This window comes from Tyto alba, unplaced genomic scaffold, assembly GCF_018691265.1.
Source record: "Tyto alba isolate M040663 unplaced genomic scaffold, T.alba_DEE_v4.0 Super-Scaffold_21, whole genome shotgun sequence".
NCBI lineage: Eukaryota > Metazoa > Chordata > Aves > Strigiformes > Tytonidae > Tyto > Tyto alba.
Genome location: NW_024881295.1, coordinates 15,806,812 through 15,827,230, shown reverse-complemented (window position 1 = coordinate 15,827,230; position 20,419 = coordinate 15,806,812). Strand labels below are relative to the sequence as shown.

Sequence of the window (20,419 nt, the reverse complement as noted above, 5' to 3'; positions counted from 1 at the left end):
CACAGAACAGTTTCCTTAGGAAGGTGGTAGAAGAGTGAAGTGTTAATATTTGGCAAAGATCTGCAAAAAAGATGGGCAGAGTTCCCTTGTGGTGAGATCATGCTGTGGGTTTTACCTAAAAAGATCAGCACTGAATGGGTGTTTTTGCCGTCCAGTCTGTCCCTAGATGCAGGATATGATCTTAAGGCCACCAAGAGTCCCATCACCCTCACTTGGACGCTTCTCTGTGGCTGTTGGTGGTTGAAGCATAATTTTCTTAATATATCGTTGTTGCTGGAGGCAGGGAGATCATACAGAATGCTTGTCTACAGAGACCTGCAGGGGGAGATTGTAGGACAGTGCTGTGTAGGGGAAGGGGAGGCAGAGGGGCGAATGAATGTGCAGTGAAGGCAGACAACTTCTCTAGGTGTTTATCAAAGCACCCCGAGGTTCCACTTCTAGGCAATGAAACAAGGACAAAATAGTAGTCATGGTGCCAGATTTTTTTTCTGGGGATTAATAATGGGCCTGGAGAGGTTGATGGTCTGAGCAGCAGCCAAGGGACCCCAGCTGATTTCTAATCCTCAGGAAATGCCTTCTGCCTAAGTGGTGGTTGCTGGTTATTCCCTGAAAATGAAGGTGGAGAAAACTGTATGCACATTGTTCTTTTCTGGTTGGTATTCCCTGCTGATAAGGCACATATATCTTGGTCTTGCAGAAGTCAGAGGTGGGAGTGGCTTGTGGATGACCAATTCACTTGTCTTATAATTAGATTAAGCTAATAAAGGTAATTCCACACTGCCATGTACATACCTTGCACGTTTGGAGAAATAGGAGCAGGCAATCCCTGCTCTGGGAAGCCTGCAGTCTAAGTGGGAACAAACAAACCTTGCAGCCTGCTGGAAGCGGGGAGGTGAGGAAGTGGAGCAATAAAGATCCAGGCATCCTTGAATGAGAAAACTGGTTGGGGGACGCAACAGGAAAATCGTCCAAACAAACAAGCAAGAGCTAGTTCAGGGGAGATTAGCACATGGAAATATGGGGGGCCTTATTTTGAACAGAAAAGGAAAACACTCCAGACGATACCTTGATCCAAGGCTGTACCAGTCTCTTCTCCTATCCTAAGTACTCTTGATTTTATAGCAGAGCCAGGCTCAGTAGAGTAGTCCTTTCTGCTCGTGCTTGCAGCTCAGGGCTTTGCTAGCTGGAAGGGGTAGAGGTGTTGTGTGGGGGTGTCAACAGCCCGAATCCTTTGCCTGGAAGGAAAATACGCGCGGTGCATCCCTGGCAGAGTAGCAGCTTGTCTAACCCATTGCTTCTCCTTTTGTCCCTGTCTCAGTAGGATATCATTGCTTGACAAATAACTTTCCTTTACATGTTGCTTTTCATCCCAGAATTCATATGTACAAATCCTTTTTTTTTCCTTTTTTTTTTTTTCCCTCAGCCATCCATTGTAGGTACGCTTTAACGCTTGCTCAAAGTAAACCTGCCTCTTCTCAGACCTCATTAAGCCAATGCATTACAGTTTTTGGTGCACCATTTTGTCACAGGTAAACACAAACATGCTGAGTTCGATGGAGAAGCAGAGGCGCAGAGAGGAAGAGGAGGAGCGCCAAATCCTTATAGCAGTGCAGAAGAGGGAGCAGGAACAGCTGCTAAAGGAGGAGAGGAAGAGAGAGATGGAGGAGAAGGTCAAAGCAGTGGAAGGTATGTGCAGACAGTGTTAAGCAGCAGTGGAAGCTTTCAAAGCCAAGATTGAGATCTTGAATTCAGATCTGCCATTCACATTCCTCCCCTGCCAGACCTGCTAATGAGAATATATTTTCTTGCACTTACCTTGGATAAATTGGTCTGACTGTAGCTTCTTTTCCTTTGTCTGTCTCCCTCAGTGTTGGTGGCTGTTCTCTAGTGCACCCTTCAACTGCATTGTCTTCCTCAGATCACACTTATTTTCTCCCTTGTCCCAGCTGTACAGTTTTTTTCCCTGTTATATATGTTGTTCCCCAGTTCTCTTCTGTCTCCCCACTAGCCTTCTCATGGATTTCCCTGTGTGTAGGATTAGCTGGCTTTGCTCTTGAATAGGATTTGGTCCTTTTGGCCCAATGAATGATGAAAGGATTCCCTTTGAGGAGAAAGGGAAGGGGACAAGATGGGAGTAGCAAGAGTAGTATTTGTATATTGCTGCTGGCCTTGTCAGATGGGGAACTAAAGATAAGGGGACTAGGCTAAATAGAGCACCAGAGGCGGCAACTTAAGTTGTTGGTCTTGTTTTTTCTTGGTTTTGAATGAAATGTTGATTTAAGCTGTTCTGCAAGAAACAGCCGTGTTGTGTTTACACAGATCAAGGCACAGACAGCAGACATTCAGCCAGTACATGGAGGCACTAGTGTCTAAAAGCAGGCTCATTTCTGACCACCTTCTCTCTGACAGCCTCCGTTACAGGGATTCCTTTCTCTGCTGCTTTTGCCACAGTGGCTGGCTGGACTGTTGCAGTTCCAGGGAAAGGCTAAACAGAAAACTGTGGTGGTAATGTGTGGCAGTATCAGTATCATGAATCCTTAAATGGATAAAGAATCAGGAAAGGGAAAAAAGATTAGGTTCATGCAAACCTTGTAAACTTTTCAAGATGAAACAGTCTGTTACCAGATGCTTGGTAGCAGACCAGATGTTATCGAAGAATAGTTTCTTTTACCTGCTTACATTTCTAACCTTTAGAAAATCTAATTACTTGCTTGGCCTTCATATATTCCTGGTTGCCAGTCCTAGCTAATCCAGCGCTTTAAACTGAGAATCATCCAGCTTCCATATCTGCCACAGATACCCGTTCCACCTTGACAAATTCCATATTCTCTGTGCTTTAATTCTCCATCTGTATAGACAAAATTGATCTTGAAGTTCCAGAAGAGCTGTGAAGATAAATGTACCTGTACAAAGGTCTTGTTTTGGTATAAGCCATGTCCTTTTCTGGGTAAATGCAATCACTACATTGTCTGATGCAAAGACACACGAGCCACTCAAAGAAACTGGAATGGAATTTGTGCAGTAAACATTTTAAGCCAATTTCACATACCTCCGTGCTTTCCTTGGCAGAGATGCATTTATTTTGGTTTGTGCAGTTTTTTTCAGCTTGGTTTAAATTTGTCTCTAGTCAGAGTAGGCTAAGTCAGGAGGATTGTCCTCCTCAGCTGGTGCAAAAGCTCTTTGGAAAGGTTATTTAAATGGCTGACCTCTTCAGTTAAATCACTGCAGTATTTTTCATCCCCGGAAATGGCAGCTATCCAGGTAAAACTTCCACTTCTTAACCATCTTTCCTTATTGCCAAGCTTACTCTCCATTAGCATTTACTTTCGTGACAGTTCTTATGATGGACAGAAAGTGATTTGAAAATGAAGTAATTTGTTTTGCTTGGTTCAGACTTGTTAAAACTGGACATCTGTCGGCAGTGATTTTAGGGCAACAAAGATTTTCTTGTATTTTGCAGTCTGTTTGGGATTTAACATTAATTTTGTAAGGTCTTCTGTAGAGGGGTGATGTGAAACACAAGGTGAAATATCTACCCTCTGATGAACTTCATCAGCACTTCACCTGCTTCTGGTTTTGGACTGTATGACTGTTTTCAGATCACATTGATGTTTCCAGTCTGGGATTTCGCTTCCCCCCACTCCTATGCACACCCCAGGTAGCAAGCCTCCTGCTGGGCCCATCTGTACTTCCTTGGATTTATGAGTTAAAGCAGATTTCTAGATTTCTACCACAACAGCAGGTTAGAGTTTCCCAGTTCTCTTCCCAGATGCTGCTCCAACATTATCTCTTGCACATATGACTTTCTAGCTCTTTGAGGTACTTTTTAAGGCATTAGTTAGATTTTGAAAGCTGCTGAGTAGGACTCAACCCAGGCCGACAGCATGACAATGAGCTCTGACAGTGATCTTTAAGATACTATATTAATCATTTGATGTGGTAGAAGGACCTGCCATTAATCCTGACTGAGCTGCAATCTGATACCAGGGTAGCATGCCCTGATTCCTCAGTTTACCAGGTCAGATCCTTGTCAGGCCTTGGTGGATTTCTAAAATCTCTATCACCTTACCTCTTGGCTGCTGTTGCCATGAGATTTTCCTTTTGCTGCCTAAATCATCACCTCCTGTTTTTCTCAGCTTTCTCACTTTAGGCATCCATTGCAATGTCGTTGAAGTGATGTTATTTTACAAAATAAAGAGGAAGTACTGAACTGTTCTTGGACAGACTCAGATAATCTCTGTTAATTGCAATATGATGTTGGACTTCTCATCATTAAATGTTATAATAGATGCTGTTAGATTCTGTAGAACATCTTAGATGCAAGTCCTGTCCTCCCAATTTCGGTGCTACCCAGAGTCTTCTAACAGGAAATGTGGACATTTTTTTTTACCAGTCTTTGACATGTCTGACCATTAACCTCCCTGGAAATAACCACCTTGTAGCTATTCCTAGTTTTCTTGTCCTTCAACCCCCATCTCAAGTTTGGTTTTGACTTACAGAGTAAGACAATAAATTGGTACTCTTCTATAAGAGCTGGTGCTTCTTGAGTCTTCAGCATTTTCCAAAGATTGAGCCTCTGCTAGAGGGTGTTAGACAAGTCTCCCCCATCTTTCTTTCACTCTGGGTGTTCCCTGAAGTAGCCTATTTTCTGGGGTCTTACTTCTATGACATCTCTCATTGAACGTTACTTTCACAGAATTCTGCTCCTACAGAAAGTTGGTACAACCGCAGGTGTTTAGCAAGTCAAATGAATTCAGATTTCTTATAAGAAAAAGGAAATGAGGTTCATAAGAGCCTATAAACTTTGTATTATGAAGCAATCTGTTAGCCAGCTGTCTGGTTGCAAACCACAGGTTATATTACCAGCGTTGCTTCTTCCTGTCTCTCACCTCTTAAACAAAAGCTGTCCCAGTGGCCCTCCTGTGTGGCAGCTTGCTCTCTCTGGCTGCTAGCTGTGAAGGCCTGACTGAACAATCTTCCCAAGGGTAGGTGGAGGATATTAATGACCCCAGTTACTCATTGCCACCCAGCTGGTAGAATTTCACCCTTCCCTCAGCACTGTTCTTCACCCACTTCAGTGCACAACCAGCTGCCTTGAGTTCACCTGGCTGAGGTGTGAAGAATCTGAAGGATGGGAACTTAACAAGCCAGCTCTTTCCAGAGTGCTGATCTATGCCTAGGCTTGTGCACTGAATGTCTCTTTTTGTACCACACCATGGTCAGGAATTTGTCTGGAAGCTGTCTAGGGGAGCATCTGTATCACAGTAATGCTTCAAAATCAATGATTGTAAAGTCAAGGGAAAATGAAGAGGCATGTTGATGCTGTATTCTCGCCTCCTCTGCTCCTGTGCTGTCGCTGCTTTTGCTGAAAGAATGTTTCACTGGAGTTCTTGAGAGCTGCAGGAGCTGCCTTCATTTTCCCTGCAAGATGTTGTTGACAAGGTTGTTGCTGAATGGTTTTTCGCTTCTTCCTCCTCCCCACTGCAGAACGGGCCAGGAGGAGGAAGCTTCGTGAAGAGCGGGCCTGGCTGCTGGCGCAGGGGAAGGAGCTCCCCCCTGAGCTTTCCCACTTGGATCCCAGTTCCCCTACCAGGGAAGAGCGAAGGACCAAGGATCTGTGAGTATGCAGCTGGGCATATAGCACGCAAGTGCACTGAAGTAGTGAGTACGGGAAGGAGAGGAGAGTGATCATTCACAGGAATGAGGAGGCAGACATGAGGTTGGATTACAGTGAGCAGTAAGCTGAGAAACATCTGGATTTGGTCCAAGCTAGTGGGGTGCTTGTGATGAGGCCTATCTGTCAGCATTATGACACTGTCCATGGAGTTGGAAGATGAAGTACAAGAGCCTGTCTTATATGTCCTCAGTCTGCATATTCACTGTTGTGCTTCCCATTACAGCTTTGAACTGGACGATGAGTTCACAGCCATGTACAAAGGTTAGTTCTGCCCCAGCTTTCCCCAGCTTTCCCCCTTTGCATGACTTGCTCAAAGTTAAATCCTCCCCTGGGTATGTACGTGTGTAACCATTCACCTTTCTTTTGTTACTGCCAGTTCTAGATGTGGTAAAGGCTCACAAGGACTCTTGGCCCTTCCTGGAGCCTGTTGATGAATCGTATGCTCCCAACTACTACCAGATCATTAAGGTATGGAAAGTGGTCCAGCCATCTTGACTGATGCACTTGGTTGACTGGGATGCATTTTTTTGGAAGTGTTTTGAAGTTGGGTGTCCTGTGTTACCCTTGCAGTCAAACTGCATGACTCCAGTAGTCCCTTCTAGCCTTACAAGTCAAGGAAATCAAAGATGAGAGGCTGCTTCTCAAGAGAACAGCCTCTTCTCCCATCCCCAATCCATGAGGAAGCTAGCTATGCATCTTTGTAAACTTACTGTAACTGAAGGGAGGTTTTGTTGCGTTTCAGGCCCCCATGGACATCTCTAGCATGGAGAAGAAGTTGAATGGAGGTCAGTACTACACCAAGGAAGAATTTGTGGGCGATATGAAGACCATGTTCAGGAACTGTCTTAAGTACAATGGTGAAGGCAGTGGTAAGAGCAGTGAGATGCTACGTTTGTCTATTTGCAGTGCTCAGTCAAAGCAAGCAATGATCTCTTTCTACTCACCAGTACTTGAATTGTGCTGCTTCTCTTTCAGGGTATTTTTGGGAGGTCAGATGAAAGAGTAGGAGCTCCTGAGTAATAAGGCCTGTGGGTTTGTGAGGTTTTTAGCACACTTTGTTCGTGCTGAGTTGGGACACAACATATTAAGGGACTCCCATGTTGGTAGATGGTGAAGGCAGACTGTCCAAAGTCTGTTTCTTTCTGAGCTCATTCCTGTGTATGCTTGTGTGTCTGTGTGCCCATTTTCTCATAATATCTAACAGACTTTGAAAAGCATTGGAGTCTGGTTAGTTCCCAGTGTTTGTTGAGTGACACAGAAAAGCGAGGAATGAATCAGGCTTGTAGTCCTTTGGATGGAAGATGTAGTTTGTACTTGGCTATTGAGTGAACACCATGAGTCTGCAAATGGGAAATCCTGGGTTTAATTTCCATGCTAGTTAAAATTCTACATGTTACTTAGGTAAGAAATCAGTTCCCATATTTTGGGTCATCACTACAGACTGTATCTCACCAGCGCCACCTCTAAAGGGAAAACAGAGCTACTCAGGCAGTCACTGTGTACCCCAAGTAAAAGCATTCCTGCAGTGCCACTGGAAGAGCTCTGTTTCCCGAGGAACTTCAAGGTTAGTTTAGTGGAAACAACTGAAAAGTCATTTGCTTCAAGCCCTTGTCATTAACACCTCTCATGTCTTTTCCTTCCTATCCACTCTAGTGAAAATTAGGAACCCCCATGAGCAGGACCTTTCTGTGGAAATGATGTAATGGGGACACTGGTGTTGGCAATAGCTTTCATGTCAGGGTCAGCAAGTGCTTTAGAAACTACATGGATAAATATGTTCGCTGATTTTTCCTCTGTCTTGTAGCATACAGCAGGGATTTGAACAAGTCCAAGAAAAGCCTCTAAATGTAATCAAATAGCATTTCTGGAAGTTCACATTTCTTTTCTCAGCACTCTGCTGGCTAACTGTGCAGGTCACGCATCTCTGCGAGCAGAGGTGGTGCTTCTCTTAATGTAATTCTTGGCACTATGCTGGAACACTGCGTTAATGCTGACTTTGCAGGCCGTGCCTCTAATGGTACTTTGTCATGCCTATGTGCCTGCTCTGGAGGGGTTACTGAACAAATCTGATACTGCGTTGCTTATCAAATTTAAGAACATAAAGCAAAGTCGACTAGTTAGGAACAGAAGTCTTCCTCAAAGAAACTTTGTGGAGGGAAGATGATTTATCTGACGGGGAAAGTCTGATATTGCTTAATTGTTTCTCTCTATAAAGCTCTGTCCCTAATGCTGTTGGGTGTTTTTTGACTGCAGAATATACCAAGATGGCTTACAACTTAGAGAGGTGTTTCCACCGAGCAATGATGAAGCACTTCCCTGGGGAAGATGGAGACACAGATGAGGAGTTTTGGATCAGAGAAGACGGGAGACGAGAGAAGAGGAGCCGGCGGACTGGCCGTTCCAGCACAGGCAGTGTTTGGACTCGGTCACGAGACCCAGACGGACAAGGCAAAAGGCAGCAACGCCTGGAAAATGGAGGAAAACCTCCACCATATCGAGCTACTACCAGGGCTCCTGCTTCTTCCTCCTCTTCGTCTTCCTCCTCCTTCTCCTCATCATCTGCAGAGGATCCAAGTGGCAACCCAATGCAGCCTCCTCGAGAAGTGGGCCCTTCCAATGGGCGAGGTTTCCCTCGCCCTCTGCAGTATGGCGGCATGCCCAGCCCTGTGCCACATCCCAGCCAGATGGTAAGGAGGAGTTCCTGCTGGTCTTCGCCCATCAGGCCCAAGAGGGAGGGAGGTAAAGGGGAATGAAGCTCGCTACTGTGAAATCCCTACTGCATGGCAAGAACCTTTTCCCAGAGATTAAGGGTCAGGGCTATGGTTTCTACCACTGAAATTGGTACAGTTTCAATCTTTACCAGAGTAGCTGGGAACAGACTTCTAACACTTCCCAAGGCCGGCATGTCCCCGTGTGGGCTTGTGCCAGCCCTGGCTCCCCCAATGAGTTCTCTTCTCTCCTTGGAGGGTTACCCTATTGTGCATGGAAAGCAGTCACGTTTCCTCCCTTAACCTCCAGTTTATGGTGCTGAACAAGCTGGTCTTCTTTTGTCTCAATTGTTTACAGATGCCTGGTAACTTTGCACCATCTGTGTACTACTGCCTTTCATGCCTTGAGTATTTATAAAAGCAGTATACAACATCAACCACCAGGACACCCTGGACTGCAGCAGTGACCTCCGTTTAGCCCCAGATTTCTTCTCTGAATGCCACCTGTTCTGCCTCTCCTCTGGGCTGTTCCTCACCCATCGTTCACTGCCTTTTCCATTTCAACCAGTGTTGTCTTGTGGTGTGGTGTGTCAACTGCTCCTCTGAGATCCAGGCTACCCCTCATCCTTATAGCTAGAGAGCAAATGAGACTTTTAGAGCAATTCCTGTAATGCAGGTAGTGGAATGCAGTAGAAGAGCTGGAGCAAGGAGTATTTTGACATAAATGCAGCACATTGCCCCGTTGTCCTGCTTGCATAGTCTTGTGGTCCAGTCCTCTCCTTGGAGCGAACCACTGCCCCCTCCAGTCCTCTTGCTTGCTCCCAAGTAGTTGGGTGGAAAGTGAGTATATTGCAACCTTGAGCGCAGGGATGCATGGCTGGGGTGTGAGAGTGGCTTTGACAGGGGAGCTGCGTTACCTCATAGGAAAGAGGCTACAGGTTTTTCATTTTGGTATCTCCAAAAAGCCAATCTGCTCATGTGTGTGGTTCCTTCCGCCTTGGCTTCCTCTTACCTGCAGCAGCTCTGCTGCTTTTCTGTGCTTCACAAACTGGTTCAATTCTCCCTCCTATCTCCCAGAGACCAGCTGTGCCAGGAACGTTTGGTCCCCTGCGCGGATCAGATCCCACGAAACTGTACGGCTCGCCACGAGTGCCTGAGCCACATCCCGGAGAGCCGGTCCAGCAGCACCAGCACTTTGCCATGCAGGTAAGAAACACCGCAGCCAAGGGATCCAGCACCCCGGGACCCCCAGGTCCCCTCTGCTCCTCGCGGTGCGACGGCTCTCACCGAGACAAACCCCATCTCTCTTCCCTCCTCCCCAGCCGGCCGTGGGACTGAGTGAGCACCGTGGGCACAGGCTGGCCGTCCCGGAGAAGCAGGCGTGCACAGGACCGACCCACGTCGCCGGCCTCGGCCCCCGGCCAGGCGCCCTGCAGCTGGGGCGCGTGAGCGGCCCCCCGCCTGACGCCGTCTACCCGCCAGCCCAGTTCCAGCAGGGCTTCCTCCCCCCGAGGCACAACGGGCCCCCTGTGAGGCCGCCGGAGGGTTCGGAGGTCCCCCCGGGGCACATGTACAGGCCCTACAAGTACCTGAACCGTGCGCACCCAGCCCTGTGGAACGGCAGCCACGGCCCCGCTGGCCAGGGCGCCGTGGGGCCGGAGGAGAAGGCGCCCATGGGGCCGGGGCCCTCGCTCCAGCCCCGTGCCCTGGGTCATATGATGGACCCCCGGGCCATGAGGCCGCCGCTGCCTCCCAGCCAGTGGACCGAGCAATCAAATTTCCTACCTCACGGGGTGCCTCCTTCAGGGTATATCAGACCGCCCGGGAAAGCCACTGGCCAAAGGATGCCGCAGCCGCCGGCCGCTCTGTTTGGGGGACCGCCTCAGGTTCAAAGAGGGTGTCAGGGAGGGGAATCCATGATGGACAGCCCGGAGATGATCGCCATGCAGCAGCTATCCTCCCGCGTGTGCCCGCCGGGTGTGCCTTACCACCCTCGCCAGCCGCCCCCCCCGCACCTCCCCGGACCCTTTCCCCAGCTGGCTCACGCTGCCTCCACCGCCGGTGTGCAGCCCCTGAAACCCATCGTGGGGAATGGGAGCTCGCAGGATCCAAGTGGTCAGACCATGGAGACGGAGAGCAGCCAAGGTAACCCTCCTCGAGCACTCGCTGGTAGCATTTGACTTTCCCTGCCCGCCTCCCCTTTGCTCTGCCCGCCAGTGTGCATTTGCAAGGAGGGCGAGGGACCCACCTTTGTTGCTCTTGGGCTCCAAACTCATAGGGTCCCAAACTTAACTGTCTTGCAGATGCACAAAACCCGTGTCTGCAAATGTGGCTTTATTTGGATTTGCGCCACTAGAGAAACAGAAAATACGCCCTGACTTTCAGGCTTAACAGAGTCAATTTTAAGTAGTGGCTGAGGCTCAGAAACAAAAGCAGGTTTTTTTCTAGAAAATAATTAAATTCTTGATGAAATAGTTGTGGGGTACACATTTTTTACACATGTCTTTTTTACTCTAAATTGGAATATATTTTCCCCTCCAGCCTTCGCGTCGATTTTTCTAAGATTGTTTTGTTTCACTGTAGCCTGCCAGAGGTCCCCTCTGTCCCAGCTATACCTGCAAGTTATCGGTTTGCCATGGGGTGCAAATGCAAAGCATAGGCTGTGATGTTTCTAGAGCTCACTTGGAGTTAATATAAAAATTGAATCTGCAAAGAGTTAGGTAAGGAAAGAAGATGTTATGTGAATAAATGGTTTAAATATACTCCTTTGAGTATATGTCAGTACGGCTTCTCCTCTGAAACGCACGTGTGCCTTGTGAGCTCTCAACATCTCAACCTCTTCACACACCAGGATTGCCTGAAAGCCCCTGAGCAGCTGTGTCAGTTCAGATGGGATGGCAGTGTGTTGTGTGTGCCATCACAAGTCTCTTTCTAGTTGAATTTCATTTGTTCTAGCTGGTAAACTAAAGATTAAAAAAGGACCCTTAAAAATAAAACAAACCTAAAGTAGAGATCAAAAAAACCCCAGAGATCAAAAAAAAATTTTTTTTTCATTAATTCTAGCTGGTAAACTAGAGATCAAAACCCTTGCATCTTTTATCGATCCCTTGTGTGCCTTGCACTAAGAGGAAACTCTTTCCTCGTGTGGCATTGCTTAAAAGTCATCATCATTTAACTGTGCTGGATATAGAACAGAGACCGGGGGAGGATGTTGAGTGATTGCAGGGGCAGAGTAGCCACATCTCCGAATCACAGTTGGTTAGAATATGGCTACAATCGGCTCCACAGCACCTTGGTGTGCGGTAGTGCATCTGCCCAGTCTGTGGGCAAGTGGAGTTTGTGGACCAGAAGGGGCAACGCATCCTGAAATCAAGCTGCCGTTGTCCCAACTTCTCATCTTGCTGTCATGTTGACCCCACCACGGTATTTCCCAACATTGCCTCTACATTAGGCAGCCTCTGCACACCCATGTGAAAGACCAAACCCACGCGTGCAATGTTACTCTGGTGGAGGTGTGTCTCATTGGTGGCTTGCAAACTACAGTGTGCTCGTATCTTTTGGGTTCCGTCCACATGTGCAGTCTTTCCAGGAGAGGTGCAACCTCATGAGCAGTTTTTAAACGGGCTCTTTTAAAAGAATAAGCTACTAAAGGTAACCCAAATTTGCAGAAATGCTTCAGAATTACTAAAGGTCTCTGAAGGGAGGACTGTGTGATGGGTGTGGGAGGGAGGCTGCAGCCCTGCAGAAGAGCGGTTGTCCTGGTGCCATGCTCCAACAGTCCTGCAGAGATGTTTGAGTAGAGAATGGGACATTGTAGTCTTGGGAGTACTTATGGTGGAAGGACATTCATGGCTTTAGAAAGTCACTTCTTTTTATCTTCCATTTGAAAAAAAAGTGAAATGCTTTCTCCATACAGTTGTTAGGGACTTGTGGTGGCAGAGCTGCCCAGCAACTTTGGGTCAGCTCCAGAAGAGTATGCTGAGAGTCTGCTTTGGTAGACCTGGTGAAGCTGGCAGGAATTACTCTTAGACACGTGTGCTTTGGGTGAGCGCGAGTAGGCGTGTGTATGTGTCAGGTGGGGAGGGCTGATTTCTGAAATTAGACCGGTGCGTGACTTTGTCCCCTTTTCTTTCCAGTGGAGCCGCAGGCAGGTGTGGACGAGAAGGCTCAGTGTATCGGCATTCCCGACGGGGCCTACGCCAAACTCCTACCTCATCCCAAGCCCCCGCTGCCCATGGAGTGCACCAGGCGTGCCTTGCCCCCGGACGGGGAGGGGGACGGCGCCGGCGTGAAGGGCGACCTGAAGGCTGGGCAGGGCAAAGGCGCGTGGCCGGCAGAGAGCGGCTATGCCGGCGGCCCAGGCTGTGTGAGGGACCTGGTGCCCACTTCCGAAAGAGGGGCTCCCCTGCCTGAGAATGGGGCAGCAGGCGAGGGGCCGGCAGCCGGCGCCGAGGGGAAGGGTCTAGCCGCCAACCTGCTGGAGAAGCCCCTCTGCAGCGGGGGAAAGGCTCTGCCCGAAGCAGCCGTGCCTTGCATGGGGCAGGGCACCAGCCTCCCTGGCGTGGACGCCAGCTCTGTGGGGGCCGCCCCCAACCAGTTCCACCCTCTCTACATGCCCGGTCTGGAATACCCGAATTCGGCTGGGCGGTATCACATCAACCCGGGCCTGCAGGGGTTCGGCCCCATGATGGGGGGGAAGCCTCCTCCTCCTGCCTCTCACCCCCAGCATTTTCCCCCGCGGGGTTTCCAGCCGAGCAGTGCCCACCCTGGCGTCTTCCCCCGGTATCAACCCCCCCAGGGCATGCCCTACCCCTACCAGCCGCAGCCTCAACCTTCCTACCACCACTACCAGCGACCACCCTACTACGCCTGTCCGCAGGGCTACTCGGACTGGCAGAGGCCTCTCCACCCCCAGGCCAGCCCCGGCGGGCACCCCACCACCCACCCGCCCCTGGCCAGACCCCCTTTCCCGGACCGGGGGTCCGCCAGCGGCTTGCAGGGCTGCGAGGCACTGAGCGCAGCCCTGGCCTCTCCCAACCGCATGGACATAGCGAGCGCCAAAGAGGTTTCTCCGAGCGACGGGCAGGATCTGGGGCCCGAAGACGAGAAGTCTGAGGAGTCCCAGGAAAGACCGGAGAGTCCCAAAGAGTTTCTTGATTTGGACAACCACAACGCGGCCACGAAGAGGCAACGCTCGGCGGCAGCAGGGGAGTTCCTCTATGGAGCCCCCCCACCGCACCTGGGTTCGGGGATGGGATTCGGCCCGTCGGCTTTCCCTCCCCATGGGGTGATGCTACAGACTGGCTCTCCTTATCCGTCCCGGCACCCTGCCAGTCATTTCCAGCCCAGGACATACGGATCGCCTATGAATGCTCACCTATCTCATCATCCGGCCTCTGGCCAGGCCAACGGCCTCTCTCAGGAGGGACCCCTGTACCGCTGCCGAGAAGAGAACATAGGTCACTTTCAGGCCTTGCTGATGGAGCAGAGAGGCAGTGGAGGTGGCATGGGGGGGCCACCCCAGGACTTGTATAGACCCTCGGGGTAAGAGCATGTTTTCTGCAAGAAGGCAAGGCGGGAGGGGGGTGATGCCTGGGTGATGATAATTGTTGGATATCCTTGAAAGGATATGGCTGGAAGTCAGAGGACATGGCAAGTGAAGTTGAAAGGCTAACAGGTGACTCTTAGACCCTTGGAGTAAGAGGTCTCTTAAGCTGGAGGAAGCCTCGTTGCAGCTCCTTCAAACAAATAGCAGTCGCTATCATGCAGACCCACTAGCCTGTCCCATCCCATCCCCACACCAGCGCTTTGTTTTATCTGACCATGTTTTGTTAACGTGTCATCCAAGGTTGTGCATCTCTTAATCAAATGGTCTCTCACCATTTTCTTTGTAAGAATTTTATTGCATCTTTCTTATAAAGGGGCAAAGTAACTAACTAAAGTGGAAGTTGGCCTCTTGTTATGAACTCCTTTAATGTTGCCCCATTTTTCCCCTCCTCTTGCTTTGACCTTCCTTTCTGTCTCAAATTTCCCTCAAAAAATGTTACTTCTCACTGCGACTGTGCGTATCATGTTTTATTCCCGAGTGGAAAATTCTGCTACTCCAGAAATTCTCTGTTCTGATTTTATAGATGTTCTTCAACTGTTACTGTTTTGTCATAGTCCCCGTATAACAGTCCTTCTAGTATTCAGCGAGCTTGGCTTACAACTAAGCCATTGGGGGAATGACATGGATTAAAGGTTGTGTTTTGGGGGAAGCCAGAAAGAAGAATACATGAGATGCATGCTTGTATGTGAATGTTGTATGTATGCATTCAACAAAGTAGATGGGATTTGCTGTTGATGTTCATGTGCTAAAACTCTCTCCATTCAACCTGGCTCCAGAATGCAAATGCATCAGGCTCAAGTTCCCTTCCCGAAGATGCCCACAGCAACCATGTCCAGGGAAGATCTGACATCACAAAAACCATCAGCGTTGCCTCTGGATCAAGTAAGGGCTGCTAGAGAGATCAGAGTTGAAATGCGAGTCTTTCTCTTCCCACTGGTTAAATGAGTAAAGTCTTTGATGAGAGTGGGAAGCATTGGAGGAAGCTGGGAAGTGAACTACTGCTATGCAGAGGAGTTGGGGGTGTTTCTGTGATCTTAGCTGACTGTGAAACATAACCTAGGTGGACTGATAGTGCTAGCTTTGAACTGGTTGTATGCAATCATGAGGTTATTCCTTTCTAAAGCTTCCAGTTAAAGCCTCCAACTCTTGTTCTTCCTCTTCCAGAGCTAGTCCGAGGAAGGAAGGACCTCACGAAGACGAAAGCCACACGTGATTTGGACAAGGGGGAGGAGGGGCAGGCCTTCCTCCCACCCTCCCCTCGCCCAAGCAGCATGTAGCTTCCTGGGTCTGTGGAACATGGTGCCGCAACGGCTTTTGTGTTGGAAACCTGGCGCGGTGCTGGGCCCCAGCCAGCCGAGCAGCTGGCTCGCCGCCGCAGGGCGAGCATCGCAAACTAGTGGCTTTCCGTGACCGGAGACTGCGTCTCGTTCAGGGTTTGAGGGATTTTTTGGGGTGGGGAGGGCGGGGGTGGGGGTGGAAATTTTCATTGACTGCTAAACTCAGGTATATTTTTCAGGGTGGAAGAGGAAGATGATGGAATTTTACTTGTAGTATTAACGTGTGTGTTTTGGAGCTGGATCCAGTTTACAGAATTTAACCTGTTGCCTTTTTAAATAAATTTCTGTTGTTGGTGAATGTATTGTACATAATGGGGGAGGGGGTGGGCCCAGCTTGTAGTGGGCTTAGCACTGGAGGAATCCTTAACTGTTTACAATCATATCACACTGAAATCTTTCAGGATGGGGTGAGGGTTTTGGGGGGGAGCAGGGAGAGGTGAGGGAATGTGTGATAGATGACTTGCTGTCCTCCTTCCTGTCCTCTGCAACCAAGACACGACCCGATGGTTGGTTGACTTAATAGCAGGAATTGCTCAGGAGCATAACGTGTCCTCCTCTTTCTCTTGTCTTCTCCCTCCTTCCCCTCTTGCCTCCACCTCCACCCCTCTGGATCCAGGGCCTGAGTGCACTTCCAGCTCCTGTCATTATGGGGGAACAAGGAAACCAGGACCAGGAATTGAAATCAGAACAGGACATTCATGGCATTGTCCCTTCTGCTAGTATAGTACCCTTCTCCCTGCCTTTCTGATAGGAGAAGTGTATACTCTAGAAAACAGAAAATGACATAACTGGTCATCTTAGACTTCTTTTACTGAAACTGGCAGGGCAGCAGCTATTCAGTAAAACAAATACTGTGCAAATCTGGTACTGCCCTGCTGCCTGAAGAGTGGAGCAGAGTCCCCACCTTTCTTTCTCTGTCCCTTGACTATATTAATTTCTTAGCAGCAGTGAAGCAGAAAGTACCCCAGGGTTCCTGACCACTCTTGGTTGCCCGTGAAGGAGGAGCACGAGGCTGCTTTGGGGGAACGGTTGGTTTGCCGCAGCGTGAGCCGTTTGTTGGCCTGTAGAGTTGGGTTTGGTGTTTGCAAGCTGCAGGAGAATCAGAAAGCACTGATTCAAAATCAAATGTTGAGGTGGCATGGCTCAGGGGGTGAGGGACAAGAGGGCCATGTGCTCCAACTGACTTGGCTTACCTCTGTCATCACTGATCAGCAAGTCCTACAGGCCTAGTGGCAGCTCCCCTCGCAGGGGGCTTTCCTCACCAGTTGCTGTACTGCACCGGGGAAGCTCTGAGCACCAGTGCTTTGCCAGGCACTGACGCTCGAATGTCGGTTTGACAAGTGAGTTGGGTAGGACTCTCATCTGCAGATGTTTATTCACATCTTAAACCTAACGAGGAAATACGGCTGATTATTCTCCGGGGAGCTGGGGTAAAACAAGGTGGAGTTGCTACATGACAAGATTGATCAGCAAGATCTGCGGGAACCACAGCCCTAGGGCAGGCTGCTGGTTGCCCTGGGGGACAGAGGTATGGTTAAAAGGAGGATGTGCCAATGTGTTGGACAAATTGTGCTAGCAAAAGCACAAGTGGCAGCAGAAGCGAAGACAGAGCAGCATGCCCTTTAGTCTGTGGTAGGGGAGGGTCTTTGTCTCCAGGTTTCTGGAGGATTTTTCTGGCTGCTTGGTTGTCTTGGATAGTGCCATCACCTGTATCTTTAGCTGGATTGCACTAGCATGCATGACTGCACCACCTTTGTCCTGCTGTGTAGCTCTACCACATGCTGGCAAAGCTGTTTGAGCAAATGGCAGGTAGCATCTGACTGAGCTATTACTCCTTCTGTCCTAAGCTTTTGGAAGCACAGAGATCCTAAAAGATAAGAAATATTCTTTCTTCAAATATAACAAGGAAGGACTGCCACATTAGTGCCCTCTTACCAATGAATTTCACTGCTCTTTTGCTACAGTACTGTTGCTTCTGATGAGCTGTGTAGGGCCAAGGCATTTTCCAAGCCTAACAGGAGTTAAACTTCTTCATGCTATTCCCACAAATGTGTTTATAAATGCTGTTGTTACCTACTGCTGCAGCTAGCCTGTGAACTATAGCTGCTGTCTGCTTAGTCCAGTGAGTTGCCTGGGACAGCTGGTTCCTCCACAAAGGAAAACTTCAATATAATGTGAATGACTTAAAATATCTATCTATAGATGCCATTATATCACGAAAGGGAGAATTTTTTGGTGGATTCTTTTTCATTTGTGTTCATCTGTCAGGGAGCAGTTGTCACTGGTGGATTGGTATTAACTGGAATAGATGATCCTGAAGATTGTCCCTTGACTGAGAAGCAGGTAACTGCTCTCCCCAGCCAAGAACGTTATGTTGCAGCTCATCCAAATTTGTCCCAGATCTGAGGAGCTGTTGCTGGCTCATCAGATGGCAGTGGGTTTTCATGGGTGCCCTAGCTGCTTGGAAATGCAGGTCTAGATCATTCACTGAATGGAGGTACTGAAGCAGTAGTATTTATGAAAAAACATGCAAGTGTAGCTGGTCTTCAAGACAATAAACCTGGGGCAAATAAAAATACGGTTACTTCTCCTTGTAAAGCAATCTTTAGTTCATTGTAGATATAAAAATAATTTGAAATAGCACAAATAGAAGAACTGTAAAATATAACTTGTAGCAAAGTATTCAAAATTCTGGAAATGTGAATGTAGATTCTGCAAACAACCCCTGCCATACTTCAGCCTGTGTCTTCTCTATCACAGACGGTTCCCCCAATTAGTTGAAGCGCCTTTCATCCAGCTCATTGTGAACTTTGTGGAACAGGAGGTTTTTAGAAGCTATAAAAAACCCCAAGCAGGCTGAAGCAGTCTTGGTCTTCAGCTGGAACTGGCACTGAAAACATGGTTCTAGTGGTCGTGGTATCTGGATGAGTACCAAGCCCAGATCAAAACAAGATGAATAAGAAAGGCCAGAATTGCTTGCGGTCTGCCTGGAGAGCCTAGTAGAGTGTTAGACAGTGATAGATGCCCTGAGGATCCTATGTGGAGTGTGCAACGTGAAGATATTATCCCTTACCTGACATAATGGGAGAAGGGTTTGACTTGCAGATGGTAGACAAAGCAGATTAGTGAAGCTGACTCCTCCTGGGAGGGTTTCTAGGTAAATGGCTTTTGATGTAGTCAGTAATTCTTACTAGAGTGACTAATAAGCTGCTTTTATGAGGACACATGGTTTATATTAGAAAAGTACTAATATAGCATTAGGGGAACTATGGCTGGGCTACAGGGACAGGGCTATCCTGGGGACAGCGCACCCTAAGAGTGAGCTTCTTGTGAAATCTTAGCTCGGAGTTTCCAGACTTTCAAATGCTTTGTTCATAAGTGGTTGTGGTTTTTTGGTTTGTTTTTTTGTTTGTTTGGGGTTTTTTTTTGTTTGTTTGTTTGGTTGGTTGTTTTTTTGTGGGTTTTTTTTTTTTTTTTTTTTGTTTGTTTGTTTTTTTTTCTTTTTATGATGAGATCTAGGGATGCCCCCAAAATCAGAGCTCTGTCTCACCAGGTACTGAGCAAATAACAGAAAATTGGCACCCCTCAGAGGGCATGGGGCTGGGAGTGGGTTGCTGGGGTGGAACACCAGTGGAAATATACGGGGAGGAGGAGGAAATATTAATTTTTTAGTTTATGGTTTCCTTGCCCTTGCTGCAGAGGGCTGCTTTGTAGATACTGTGAAAGAGACAGGTTTAAGGAAGGATTTAGAAGAGAGTAAAATGGCAGCTCCTTATATACAGAGTGGTACTTTTTGCCGTGGGTTGGTAACACCAGTTCAGGAGAAATGTAACTGCATTTTAAAATATCCTGGCTTTTGGGTGCCGTGCTTGTATCACTATCGTAAATAATATTTTAACACAATAGAGAGAAATTCCTGACTCTGGTTGGAAGCCCTCTTTCTCATCCCTCAGCATTGTTGTAGTATAATATATTACCAGTTGTTCCTTTTTCAGAAAGCATCCTGAGCTAGTGACTTTGCAAAGTTTCCTGTAGCTATTACTTTTCCCATACAGAGGATGTGTTTTGCTATAATTATGGATTTCATGTTAAACAAAACTGTATAATATGTAGAACAAATACAATGTTGATCATGCTTGGGCATGCCAAAAAATTTCCAATATTCTCACAAGAGTTTTGTACACTACTCTGGCTTTTTAGCCTCTTGCTCTCCCCACCGCTTCCTCCTTTGCAAGTGATGTGTGGTGTTCCCAAGCTCCCAAGATGTTCAATTGCCATTATAAATGCCATTGGATAAATTCCCCCTGGGACTCTGAAAGCTTTGTCATCTAAGTACTGCAGGCACTGGCAATTCAACTAAGTATTTTAAGAAGGCCAGTCACTGAGGCTTCACAGTGATTTTTAGCTGTGTCCAGCAGAAGTTTGTAGTCTATAAATTCCACGGTGTGACCCACCAAACCACTCAGTAGCAATCCAAGGCACCAGCCTGCAATGAGAAGGACAAAAGAGGAAAGTAAATTTGAAGCTTCAAGGCTCAACTGGTTTGATTTGTGACTCTAAAGTACATGGAGACACTTTTCTTGGAAGAGCTTCTGATTCTTTCTCATCTGCCAAATGCCTTTCCCATGCAGACTTTCCGAAACAAATCTCCTGTGTATATTTTTGTAAGTGTGGTTTCTCGGGGTCTTGGAGAGCTATCAGCTTCTTGATGTCTTATCTGAAAGCTAGTCACAGAGGCTGTCTTTCATTCTGCTGACTGAGGCAGTTCTCCTGCAGCTTCTCAACCCAACACTTCTCCATTTAAAAAGAAAGTATAATTAGAAAACAACCTTCCTTTATTTCCTCTACTGATCTCTGCCAGTCTTCTGTGCATCTATGTGTTCAGCCAGGGCTGTTGCTTTGTTCTTGATGGCTTTGTTCTGCTTTCCTTTTCCGAAGAGATGGTGTGGCCATATGCACTGCAGAATTTCGGAGAAGGTGCCAAACTGAGTGACAAGGGAGTGCCATCCCAAGGGGTGGCTTGGAGAAGAGAAACAGGGGAATCTGTGATGGTGTGGTTGCTCCTGGTTCCCCTCACTGCAAAGCAACT

At 47.9% G+C, this 20,419-nt stretch overlaps 1 protein-coding gene across 2 annotated transcripts in view; it reads left to right on the top strand.

The window, feature by feature from the left end:
* Nucleotides 1–15,628, top strand: part of LOC116960011 (cat eye syndrome critical region protein 2) — a 97,214-nt gene extending 81,586 nt beyond the window's left edge. For both annotated transcript variants that reach the window (XM_042795457.1, XM_042795456.1), the window contains 11 exons: nt 1,530–1,686; nt 5,488–5,617; nt 5,901–5,938; nt 6,054–6,145; nt 6,420–6,546; nt 7,931–8,364; nt 9,463–9,591; nt 9,708–10,530; nt 12,522–13,929; nt 14,770–14,875; nt 15,158–15,628. In XM_042795457.1, coding sequence (XP_042651391.1) covers nt 1,530–1,686; nt 5,488–5,617; nt 5,901–5,938; nt 6,054–6,145; nt 6,420–6,546; nt 7,931–8,364; nt 9,463–9,591; nt 9,708–10,530; nt 12,522–13,929; nt 14,770–14,875; nt 15,158–15,163 — 3,450 coding nt within the window. In that variant the 3' untranslated portion in view covers nt 15,164–15,628. The remainder of the gene's footprint in view (nt 1–1,529; nt 1,687–5,487; nt 5,618–5,900; nt 5,939–6,053; nt 6,146–6,419; nt 6,547–7,930; nt 8,365–9,462; nt 9,592–9,707; nt 10,531–12,521; nt 13,930–14,769; nt 14,876–15,157) is intronic.
* Nucleotides 15,629–20,419: the final 4,791 nt, after the last annotated feature.